At 41.4% G+C, this 12,378-nt stretch overlaps 1 protein-coding gene across 1 annotated transcript; it reads left to right on the top strand.

Moving 5' to 3' along the window:
- The first annotated feature begins 4,521 nt into the window (after nt 1–4,521).
- ppp1r17 (protein phosphatase 1 regulatory subunit 17) lies at nt 4,522–10,048 on the top strand. The gene is made up of 4 exons (XM_039789754.1): nt 4,522–4,603; nt 5,218–5,308; nt 8,492–8,644; nt 9,954–10,048. Exons 2-4 carry the CDS (start codon nt 5,239–5,241, stop codon nt 10,022–10,024), a joined length of 294 nt encoding a protein of 97 aa, XP_039645688.1. The 5' UTR covers nt 4,522–4,603; nt 5,218–5,238; the 3' UTR covers nt 10,025–10,048.
- The last annotated feature ends 2,330 nt before the right edge of the window (nt 10,049–12,378 follow it).

Below are 12,378 nucleotides of genomic sequence, written 5' to 3' on the forward strand. Positions count from 1 at the left end.
TAGTAATTGTTCTATAGTCTAGCTGTTCTTTTAGTTAGTCTATTGAGTTATTCTAATTTAGCCATTAATAAGGCCTACTTTTGCTTATTTTACCTGTGCACGGTTAAAATGCCGCTCATTTCAAAGTTTAGGCTGTATAACCATGTTACTAATGTGGCAATTTTACATACATAATAGCCAAATTAAATTATAAAATGAAAGGATATTTTGCTGCCTTGTCATCTTTACTTGTTAATATAGAATTCATATTTTTTTAGACTGAGAAAAATATGAATTCACTGTGCTGCTCAAAGGCTTCCACTGTCAGCTACTGCAACATTTAGGCCACGTCCAAACGTACCAAAACAATCTTTTTTTCCCCCCCGTCTTCCCTGGCATTGTTTCGAAGAACGTTTGCGTCCAAACGGATCCATTTGTAAATGACTCGACACGCTACTTCATATTTCAGGCCTGTATGTGGCGCTGTTTCTGCTACAGAAAACCAAAAATGGAGAAGAAGATGCATAAAGCTTGCATGCTGTATACAAACAGACTTTTTTTTCAGAATTTTTTCACCCTGGGACCAGGTTTCAAAAAAGTGCGTCTTCTTGGAGTGTGTTAACAGGATTCGGTTGGACGATCGGCCCAAACGATGCGAAATGTGCGTTTACACCAAAAAGTGTTTCCGTGTGGATGGCCCCTTAGGGTGAAATGTTTCTTGCATGTTACTCAATAACAGTGTCTGTATCCTTTTCTTCAGCTGATGGGCCATTAACACTTCACCCTCAGTGCTAGCAGCAAGAACACACAATGCCCACCATACATTGCCAGATAGTTTATCAAAGAGCTTAACTGGTGTAGTCTTAGCAGTGTAAAATGTACAATTTTAGACAAAAATATTTTCACGCTGCCCCTCGGTGCAGTAACTGTCCTTATAATTTACACATAGGATGATTACTGTGAAGATCAATACTGTGGGCATATATACCTTAGTGTGATTATGAATGGCTTTAAGTACAAGTGAATGAATATTCTTAAAAAATATGAATTCAATTCAATTAGATTTTAGTATCACATCATAAGAAGAGGTATCCCAAGACACTTTAATTCAATTCAATTCAATTTTATTTATAGTATCAAATCATAACACAGGTTATCTCGAGACACTTTACAGATAGAGTAGGTCTAGACCACACTCTATAATTTACAAAGCCCCAACAATTACAATAAGTTCCTCAAGAGCAAGCAGTGCGACAGTGGCGAGGAAAAACTCCCTCTTGGGAAGAAACCTCGGACAGACCCAGGCTCTTGGTAGGCGGTGTCTGACGGGCCGGTTGGGGATATGATGAGCAGTGGCAATAACAGTCACATTAATAATGGAACAGTGACTTTTATATAGTAGTCGTAGTAGTTCATGTCATATCAGGGCACTGCAGGGCGTAACAGGATGTAGCGTGGCCCAGCAGAGCATGGATGGACGTAGCAGGAAGCTGCAGGGTTCAGCAGGACGCAGCATGACATTGCAGGGCACCGCTGAGATTAGCAGGGAGTGCTGCAGGACCACGGCGACAGCTGGAGCCAAGATCTTGGTGCCGACGTTCTCCAAGGAAATACGCTGGGGGAAAAAACATAAGGACTCCGGGGAGTAAACTCCCCAGAAGCTAGGATTAATAACAAGCATTTCTGGGACGGGATACACACAAATGGTAATAGAGAGGGAGAGGAGAGAGCAGCTCAGTGTGTCAAAGGAAGGAAGTCCCCCGGCAATCTAGAACTATAACAGCGTAACTAAGAGAGACAGGTCATAAGGAGAGGTAGCTTTTTCGGGCTTAGAACTCTCCCCTGCCGGATCGGGCTGTGCTGGCCTGCCTCTATATACTTTGTTATATACTATATATTTTATATATACACTTTACAGATAAGTAGGTCTATACCACACTCTATAATTTACAAAGACCCAACAATTCCAGTAATTCCCCCAAGAGCAAGCATTTAGTGTGACAGTGGCGAAGAAAAACTCCCTTTTAGGGAGAAACCTCAGACAGACCCAGGCACTTGGTAGGCGGTGTCTGACGGTGCCGGTTGGGTGTGGAATGAACAATGGCAGTTATAGTCATAATGAAGATAATGGAACTAGGACTAGAAATAGTTGTAGGAGTTCATGGCCTAGCAGGGCACAGCAGGACGTAGCAGGGCACTGCAGAGCGTAGCAGGGCATAGAACAGGGCGTAGAATTGCAACCAGATTATGCAAACTGAGAATATTCCATATCCCTTAGTATTGCTTTCATTTTCATGCAGTTCTTTTGAATGACACAACTTTCACGGAGAGAACAGTTCGCTAGTACAGCCGTGTCTCCCTCAGCTGTATCGCTACTTCCTTAAAGCATTAAAACAAACAAGCCATCTGTAGTTTATCAGGGTTTTACAAAATGCTCCAGCACAATATTTTCACGGCAACATGATATGATAAAGTAGCTTTAGCTTTTTTTACAGCTTTTTTCATCTGTAGGCTCCTTCAAATATGATAACAGCTGATTTCTCAGGCCAGTAAATGGCTTCAGTGTCCATATCACTGCTCTCCCTGGTGGATAGATCAAACATTGCAACTATTTATCTTTACATCCAGTCAGCCCCAAGCGCACCATGTCATCGCGGGGGATTTTTTTCCAGCCACGGCCCGTCCAGGCACCCGTCATGGACCTGCTGGGGCCCCAGCATGGAGGGAGCTGAAATTTAAAGTGGCTTTATCTGTAAGTTGAATATGGAACATTATGCAATAATATCAATTGAAAAGCAAGTTTAATATGATCAACCACAAGTAAACACATAACACAATCAAATAGTCGAGTAAAAGCACAACTATCTTGCCAGAAAATTACTTTGGTAAAAGTTGAAGTCCCTTTAAGAATATAACTCAAGTTAAAGTCTTAAAGTATCTGATATTTACTGTATTCAAGTATCAAAAGTCATTTTCTGAGAACAGTGTCCTTGATTATTAGATGTAAAAGTTAAAGAACTTTGATTATGAACTTTATTGTGGCTTCCTTACAGTTAAACATAATATTTAGGGTTCCCACACCTTGTTAAACACCAAATTCAAAGTCTGACATCAACAAAGAGAAAGGCCAAAACAGAACAGAACATTTTTTTTGTGAGGAAGAATCTTTCACGCCAACTTGCGCAAACATTTCTTGCAAATATGGCCACAGGTGTGCTTAGGGGAAATGCATCGGAGTAAAAGTATACATTATTTAGGAAATGTAGGGGAGTAAAATTCAAAGTTTCCAGAAATGTATAAAACAAACTAAAGTACGGATACGTACATAAGTACAGTAACAAAGTATTTGTACTGTGTTACATTACAACACTCCATGCAGAGCTTTCGCCGTAGCTTACGTAAGTGGCCTGAAGTTTATACTTGCGCTGGTGTGTGCGTCGAGCTGGCGTGTGTGTGTGTGTGTGTGTGTGTGTGTGTGTGTGTGTGTGTGTGTGTGTGTGTGGGAGTGGGTGATAGAGCGAGGGATCAGTGAGAGAGTGACGGCGATTAGCTTCGGAGGGAGTTCCATCTCTAGAGTCATAGTGAGAGAAACTCTCTTTGTGACCACAGTGGGAAATCTGGAGCAGGAAAAGTTAACCCTCTCCTTGATTTCATGTTGTTTATGGAGAAGGAGAACTAGGAAATAAGTCCGGGGAAATGCAATGTGAAATGCAACGCCAAATGCAACACGACGCAACGTGTAGTTACATTTTGCGAGAGGTGCACGTCAGGCTACGGCGTAGATTCTGGCGTAGGTTTGTGTCTTCATGTACCTTCCTGCGTACCAACAGCGTAGATTTTATGCAGAAGTATAATTCTGCATTAATACTCCACTGGATTGCTGGCTAGAATGTGTAAGAAGAAGGTGAAGTAGTGAGAACAGTTGAAAAAGTGGGAATGTGTTTAATTAGTATGAATGCCATTGAATATATTGAAGTATTACTGGGATTTGAAAGTTGAATACTACCCTGAATGTATGAAAGATGTGGAACATTGTAAAGTTTCAATGGTGTTTCTCTGTAAATATATGAATGAAAGCAGTTGAAAATGTGTGAATCTGTGTCAAATTGGAACATCCTGTCCATCCACTTGAAAAGGTCAAATTTGCCTGCAAAATGTTGTATATTTCGTATTATGTAAGGTATGAAAAATCTGTATACAAGCAGGAATGTCCTAGTTGAGCTGAACATTTTGATGTTTGAATGAAGTTTCTATTTTGAAAAATGTGGAAGGAGTAGAACAACATAGGTTGGGAATGCCATCCGCATTCCCACCAATAAACAAGCTAATTAGAACGATGTGGAACTTCTTTCGGAATATAACAATTGGAGACGTACATGACAATATGTGTCACACATTTCATGAACACAAGTATAATATGAGGGTGTATTCAGACGGCCATTCTCTTGGGAGGAACTAATAAGATATCTATTGATATTGAGTAGCCCTTCCATAGCTCTCCTGCCTGTGGGGGGGTGGGTTGGGCAGATAATAGCTACAGAGGAGAGAGGATGCTCCTCCTCCAAGCATTATAACCCAGAGGGACACCGCTCCAGCCCGTCAGTCTGACACTGCTGAGACTGAGGTAAGAACACACTTTCATTCTTTCTTTCGGCAGGGCTGTTTGTTTTCCTGTCTTCATTTTTATGTGTATTCCTCTTTTAGCTTGAGTTTACTCATGCTTTTGTTTTCCCTTTTGTTGCTTCTCTGTTGTTTATTTGCAGCCACGTTCTTTATCACTTTACCGCTTTTCTTTCTTTTGTAGTTGTTCTGGGTTTTATCTTCCTTATCCATTCGGAAAATCACATCCAATTGCATCTACTTACTTGACAAAATGCTAAAATACGTGTTGTATTCGGACATGTTAAATGTTTAAAGGTATAAAAAGGGAGGTATATAAGGCAATGATGAAGCTCGCAGAGACAAAGAACTGCTGTGTGAATGTGGTGATTTGATCAAAGCTTGTGTTGATGCAGTTTCGTCTAAAAGTAAAGCAGATGTGTCAGAGAGCCAGACATCCATGCATGCATGCACACACGCATGCATGCACGCACACACACAGCCCTAAAGTGCGTTATCCTTTGTTAGTGTCATAAGGTCCACTAATGAATAATGGATTGTGATTGTGCATGTGTGTGTGTGTGTGTTTGTGTGTGTGTGTGTGTGTGTGTGTGTGTGTGTGTTATGTGATCTGTGCAGATAGCCCCGAGGGCCTCAGAGATGACGACTGGCTGTATGAGGTCGACCCTGGAGCCTGAACAGCGACTGATGACACAGGAGAGCAAACACTGTAAGCTCAGCGCTCTGGCCATCTTTTTTTTCAAATAATAGTCATATGTTTCCAATTTAAACACAACTTACATTGTGATTCTGACAAACAAAATACTAAATAAACAAACATACTAAATAGCACAAAGAATAATCAAATAATGGACCGATTTGTTATGATTTTCATATTTTCTGTATAAATAATTCCGCCTCTTTAAAAAAGAAAAGTAAAAAGTGATAATAAAAATCCTTACAGACCAATTGCATCTCCAGTTAGGTATGAGTATTGTTAGGATTTTATCAATACCGATATCGATACCTATGCTTAGCAAATATATATATATATATATATATATATATATATATATATATATATATATATATATATATATATATATATATATATATATAGAGAGAGAGAGAGAGAGAAAAATATAGACATGAGAAGATTTTTTATTTTATTTTTCGCAGTAATAAGTTAAATTGTTTCCTGTATAGCCTATATAATGAGGGACGAGCAATTGCTATAAATGTCTGGTCTAACAACTATAATCTATAGAAAATGTGTTTTTAGCTCACACTAAGTACAGCTGAGCAGCTTGTGACTAAAATGAGAATCGCTGGTCCACCTTAAAGGTCAGCCCACCTTAAGTTAGCATTAAGGTGGACTTAGATAACCTGACGCGCCAGATAGTTTGTTAACACAAAAAAATCTAAGAAGCCCTCTTTGGAAGCTGTTTAGAAAAGGGACGGGTAGGTTACCACGGTGGCTGTTTTAATCACGTGACCATTGTATTTAACTAAATAGTCTCAATTTTACTACTACTACTTGAGTTTAGGCAACAAAAATGAGTGGTTAGGGTTTGGAAATGTTCATGGATCAGCTTAAAATGACAACAACAAACCAAGCTGAAACTAACAGCTAGCTGAATGGCTTGATGCAGTAGAGTAAATGGGAAAGTAAGTTTAGTTTTGTTGTGATCTGGATGAACTGACTCTCTAACGGCCCTGACACACCAACCCGATTATCTGCCGTCGGACAGTCTGGTGAGGTCAGTGACTCGAGTCTGTTCGGTGTGTTCTGTGCAGTCGTCAGTCGGAGGAACCATCGTGCTTCATTTGGGCCGATTCGACATGTCGAATCGGAAGGCGGGCAGTCGGACTCAATGGCCAATCTGATTGTTGGAGCGCTATAGCTACTCTGGATGGTATTGCCCTGGAACCCACCACTGCTGTCAGAAATCTAGGAATTATTTTTGATCAGGATATATCCTTCAACGCCCACTTAAAACAAACCTCAAAATCCTATCTCAAAACGATGCTGAAAAACTAGTCCATGCATTCGTTACTTCCAGGCTGGACTGTTGTAATTACCTACTGTCAGGTTGCTCAAATAAGTCCCTTAAGACTCTTCAGCTGATCCAGAATGCTGCAGCACTTGTTCAGATGAGAACTAAGAAAAGAGATCATATTTCACCTGTATTAGCTTCTCTGCATTGGTTTCCTGTGAAATCTAGGATCGAATTTTAAATCCTCCTCCTGACCTACAAAGCTCTAAATGGTCAAGCACCATCATACCTAGAAGTGCTCTTAGTACCTTACTGTCCCACTAGAGCACTGCGCTCCCAAAATTCAGAGCTACTTGTGGTTCCTAGAGTCTCTAAAAGTAGACTGGGGGCCAGAGCCTTCAGCTATCAGGCTCCGCTCCTGTGGAACCAGCTCCAAACTTGGGTTCGAGGGGCAGACACCGTCACCACATTTAAGAATAAACTGAAAACCCTCCTCTTTGATAAAGCTTATAGTTAGGGAGTGAGGAGTTGCAGCGTCCGCCTAACCCGGCCCAACTGCTTCTCTTCATAGTCATCAGATTCGTCAATCATATAACCAATAATATAGTGAGAGTAGAAGGAGACAGGCCAGTACACCCCGATCCGGCAGGGGAGAGTTCAAGCCCGATCCGGCACCTCTCTCAAACCTGCCTCTCTTAGTTATGCTATTATAATTCTAGACTGCCGGGGAAGTTCCTTCCTTCCTATGACACACTGAGCTGCTCTCTCATCTCTGTTTTCACTCGTTTCCTTTTGTGTGCATCTGTGTCCCAGAAATGCTTGTTACTAACCTAGCTCTGGGGAGTTTACTCTCCCACGCTACATCCCGCAACGCCCTCCTGTGCCCTGCTATGACATGAACTACTACAACTACCATTGTAGTCACTGTTCCATTATCTTTATTATGACTGCCACTGTTCATCACACCCTCAACCGGCCCCGTCAGACACCGCCTACCAAGAGTCTGGTTCTGCCGAGGTCTCTTCCTAAAAGGGAGTTTTTCCTTGCCACTGTCGCAATAGCCACTGCTAATGCTTGCTCTTGAGGGAATTACTGTAATTGTTGGGGTTTTGGAATTTATAGAGTGTGGTCTAGACCTACTCTATCTGTAAAGTGTCTCGAGATAACTCTTGTTATGATTTGATACTATAAATAAAATTGAATTGAATTGAAGTCAACCCGGAAATGACGAGCGGGATGAGCATGACTAACCTCTCAAAATCTGACGAAAATCTTTCAAACTGACATTTGTTGATCGGAAATGAAGACAGATTCACAAACTGCATGGCTTATTTCTCGCTTAAAATGTTTTCAGAAACACATTTCGGTGAACTATTTTCGTAAAATATGAGATCGTATTCTGAACAAGCCGCCATTATGGTCTGGGTTTGAAATCCGGGAGAAGCCAGACCCACGTGACGCGTTGGTCCAATCAGTTGCCGATTTGACAATACAAATTAGCGCCACCTGCTGTTATGGAGACATTATTATGTCTTGCGCATGCGCAGAACATACGCTGAAGTTGGCGTCGCTTCGTTGTCTTCCGAGGCACTTTTCTGACCAATTCGGGGAGGCAGTCAGTCCGACTGCCTTTTCTGCTGAAGGTCAGCCGTCAGGTTGGTGTGTCAGAGCCTTGAAAAGCAATGGATCAACTCTGTGTTTTAGAGTAAAAAAATAAGCAGAAATGCCCTCTTAGAAAATCAGACAGCGTTTGCTGTTCTAGACAGAATGACCACCTTTAAATATTTGCATTGTTTCATCCACTAACAGATGTGAATAAAAACAGAGCTGTTATGTAAGTTTCCTTCTTCTCTAAAAGTCTGTCTCTTCTACGGAGTTGATTGACAATGTTAACAGTTTGTCTGGCTGTGTGACAGACAAGGAGGCGCAGGAGAGCCTGGTGGACAGGAAGTCAGAGATGAAGGACGATGAAGAGGAGGCCCTTTGCGCACAGAATCAGGAGGCAGATCAGAAGAAGAAACCTCGCAGAAAAGACACACCTGTCCTCAACTCTCATCCACATATACCAGGTCTGTGTCACCTTAGAATGGTACATGTATTTTGTGATTATTATTAACAACAGGGATCTGTGCTTCCTTTTGAACCTTTGTGTCTACAATATTAAATCTATTTATATAGGTTTGTGATTACCTTCCAAAACAACCCTTATTGGCACCAAAGTTAAGCTTTAACTAGGTTAAGACAAAAAAATATTTGTTAATGGTTTGGGGTAAAATACGTAATTTTTTAACATTAGAACACTCTTCTCCATGGTTAAACAAAGTAGTGGTTTATGATTTGAGCATTTTATACATTGGGTATACTAGGACAAAATAATCTTAAATCAGGGTTTACTTATAAGCTTTTACAGGGGCTTTCAACCACATCTTATGGTCGTCATCAGCTAATGACAATGGTTTGGCTGTCATCTTGTGATCTAAGTATGGAACTTTGGTCGCATGATAACTGGTGGCAGTACATGCGGTGAGAACTCCTGAGAACTCCTGACTCCTGAGCTGCATCTGATGTTACTTAAATTGCATCCTTGAGTCCTCCACTTGCCTCCCTTCCTCGTGTCCCTCTCACCGCAGAGGCATCACAGGAGAAGAGAGGCAACGAGCAAATGTGTTTTAGAGGGATGATTACATGACGTTACATGAATTCGTCAGCTGTTTGGGCGGAGTTAGCAACTCCTTCAGCTGCATGGCTTCCAGAAAAGGCTGCTCTCGTGTATCCTCGTCTATAGCTCCTGGATGACACCTCCTCAATGCTCGCTCCTCACTCCTCGGGGCAGAAATAAGAGTTCTGAGACGGCCTTCAGAGAGGAGGGCCAGAACAACTTCCAGTTCAGCCGAGGACCGAGGAGTGAGGACCGAGGAGCTATTAAATAAGGGCCATGGGATTTACTCCTATTTGAGGACCTTTGAAGTGGATGCTGTGAGTGGTTTTGGTCTGGTGTTCAAAGTAGGGCTGCACAATACATTTTTTATTATCATTGCAAGATCAACTTGTGCAATAAACACATCGCAAAAGGCTGTGACATATCACGAAAGAGATTTTTTTGTCCTAGTTGAAAGAAAATATCAGCAGAAAACTGCATTTTAGAATGTAACTTCTGTCATTCTTTATTTAGTGCTGCCTTTAATATTCAATTCAATGTTACATTTTTTCAATAGAAGAGTGGGTATGTGTAAACAAACACTTTTCTGAAAACTGACAGCTGTGCACAATGTTATTTTGAAAACAGATAGGTTGAAATGTCAGTTTATGAAAATAGCCGGTCATGTGTAAATGTAGCAATAGTTTCAAGCTGACAACCTGTGTTTTCCTTCTCTTTAGGACTGAGACTGCTGAAAGCAGAGAAGCAGATGGTCCACTCAGAAGATGAGGAGAAAGATTTGAAGGAATAAAGACTTTATTTAGCCTCCCTTTTATTATGTTGTCAATAAATGTTCACAGTCTCATTAAATGTATTGAACAAAACATTTCATTTTCTTTGGTTCACTGGCCACACACACACACACACACACACACACACCAGTCACACTGAATTGACAGCTAGCTACACACGGGATGTGTGTACTTCTGACTGAGAGGATGTGTAATAATGACATCTTGAAGGCATTGTGTGACTAGGCTACAGGACATACAGTTGTTACGGGTTCCATTTCACGTAATTGCGCAGTTAATGCGAGTGTAGTCTATATCCTTCGCGTTCCACTTCCGGGAACACATGTTCTACCTTTTCCCTACTTCTACATCCTTCAAAATTTTCTGATTCTGACTTTTTCAATAAGAAAAATGTACTTAATAACCCTGTGTTCCCTAACCTTAACCAAGTAAATGTGACATCTTCTTTTCTGCCTTTTCCTTTACATCTTCTCAACCTAACTGCCTTATGAATTTTGTAATACTCTCTAACCTTTGTGTCTTTGTCCCAGATTTCCAGCCATTTAATATCAACTCTCTAATGAATGATTCATTTTACTTCCGATCGTCCCAACCTAATGTCTAGTTCATTATATTTATTAGCCATTTTGTCAGCTATCTCATTTCCCTCAATAGGCTACCCACATGTGCCGGAATCCAACAAAAATGAATGTCATCTGAAGGGCCAGCACGCTACTGCATGTAAAGGGAGGGTGTAATTAGTCCATCAACAGTCAGCTGAGACAATAAACTCACCTGGCACTGCTCTCATGAGCCATCCCCACACCTGTCTCCACTGCAGCTGATTGTAGACCACGCCAACCCATTCCGAACTCGTAAAATAAGTACGTTTGGGCAGTGTCCTTCAGCGTCTGATGCGACGAAAAAGGCATCCTTCAGCGTATTTGTGTAATGTACTGGGGAGAGCCGCAGTTGGATGAGATTTAGCGAGTGGTATGTAATGGGAAATTGCTGCGTAAGGATGGTGGTTGGGGTGGCGGATGGGTAAAACACCAGACTTTCACTCAGGAGACTCGGGTTCGCGCCCAGCGTGTGGCGTTTTGTTTCCCCGTCTCCGGCGTGTGTTTCCCGGCTTTTGAGGCGTCCTTTCCCCGTTGTTTTTCTCCTAAACCCAACCTCCGCGATTCCGTTATTGTCGCGCTTCACCCGCGGTGTGTTTACCGGCTTTTGAGGCGTCCTTTCCCCGTTGTTTTTCTCCTAAACCCAACCTCCGCGATTCCGTTCACCCGTCCCGACCAAGCGCGTCAAAAGGGACGAAAAAGGGACGGCAATAGTGGCGACCAAGCACGTTTACATGAGACGCTAAAGGAGACTTTTAACGTCAAATAAGAACGAGAAAGGCTCCTAACCGAACGTCCTTATTTTACGCGTTGGGTGTGAGAATGTGTTGACCATGCCCACCTCCAGAGTGTACAACAACCATAGCAACGCACATAGTTGACCGAAAGCCATAAACAGGCAAGAGGCCGTAAACTGTAATGATACCAGCATAGCTGATAAAGATTGATAAAGGGCTAACTTACAAGGTTGTTGAAAACATGACAGTAGTCATAGATGATATAATGGAGTGTATCTCAATTGAATTATGTATGGAAAAAATGAAGAATGTCATAGTAAGTTGTGTATATAGAAACCAGGATCCAATGTTAAAATATTCACAGAAATAATGGAAGTAAAGCATAAAGTCAACTATAGCCTATATGTGGGGATTTCTACATCGACCTACTAAATCCCAACAAACACAAATTGACGGGAGACTTTATTGAAACACTGTATAGTTTGAGTCTTTTTCCAACAATCACAAAACCTACCAGAATAACATGCAATGGTGCTACTCTGATAGATAATATTTTTTACAAACAATATGGAAATCAATTCTTTAACCCTCGTATTATGTTACGGGTCAATTTGACCCATTTGCGTTTTTGTGTTGACCAAAATACTGGTTAACCTATTTTTTTCTTCATGAAATTGTATGACATTTCCTCATTTAGGGTCATGAACTTGTTCATTAAATCTGGACACACTGATGTGTAGTGGAATGTCTGTTCACAGTTTGTATACAAAGATGATGTTGCGGGTGATTTTGACCCGGAGACTTTCAACACCCATTTAGAACCAGGTGTGTTTTGTGTGTGTGTGTGTGTGTGTGTGTGTGTGTTTGTGTGTGTGTGTGTGTGTGTGTGTGTGTGTGTGTGTGTGTGTGTGTGTGTGTGTGTGTGTGTGTGTGTGTGTGTGTGTGTAAAGGAGGAGGAGCTTACTCGCGCTTGTCCTCTTCACTGTTGTAATGTCATCTCTTTGACACGCACACTAC

This window comes from Perca fluviatilis, chromosome 22 (genome assembly GCF_010015445.1).
Source record: "Perca fluviatilis chromosome 22, GENO_Pfluv_1.0, whole genome shotgun sequence".
Classification (NCBI taxonomy): Eukaryota; Metazoa; Chordata; class Actinopteri; order Perciformes; family Percidae; genus Perca; species Perca fluviatilis.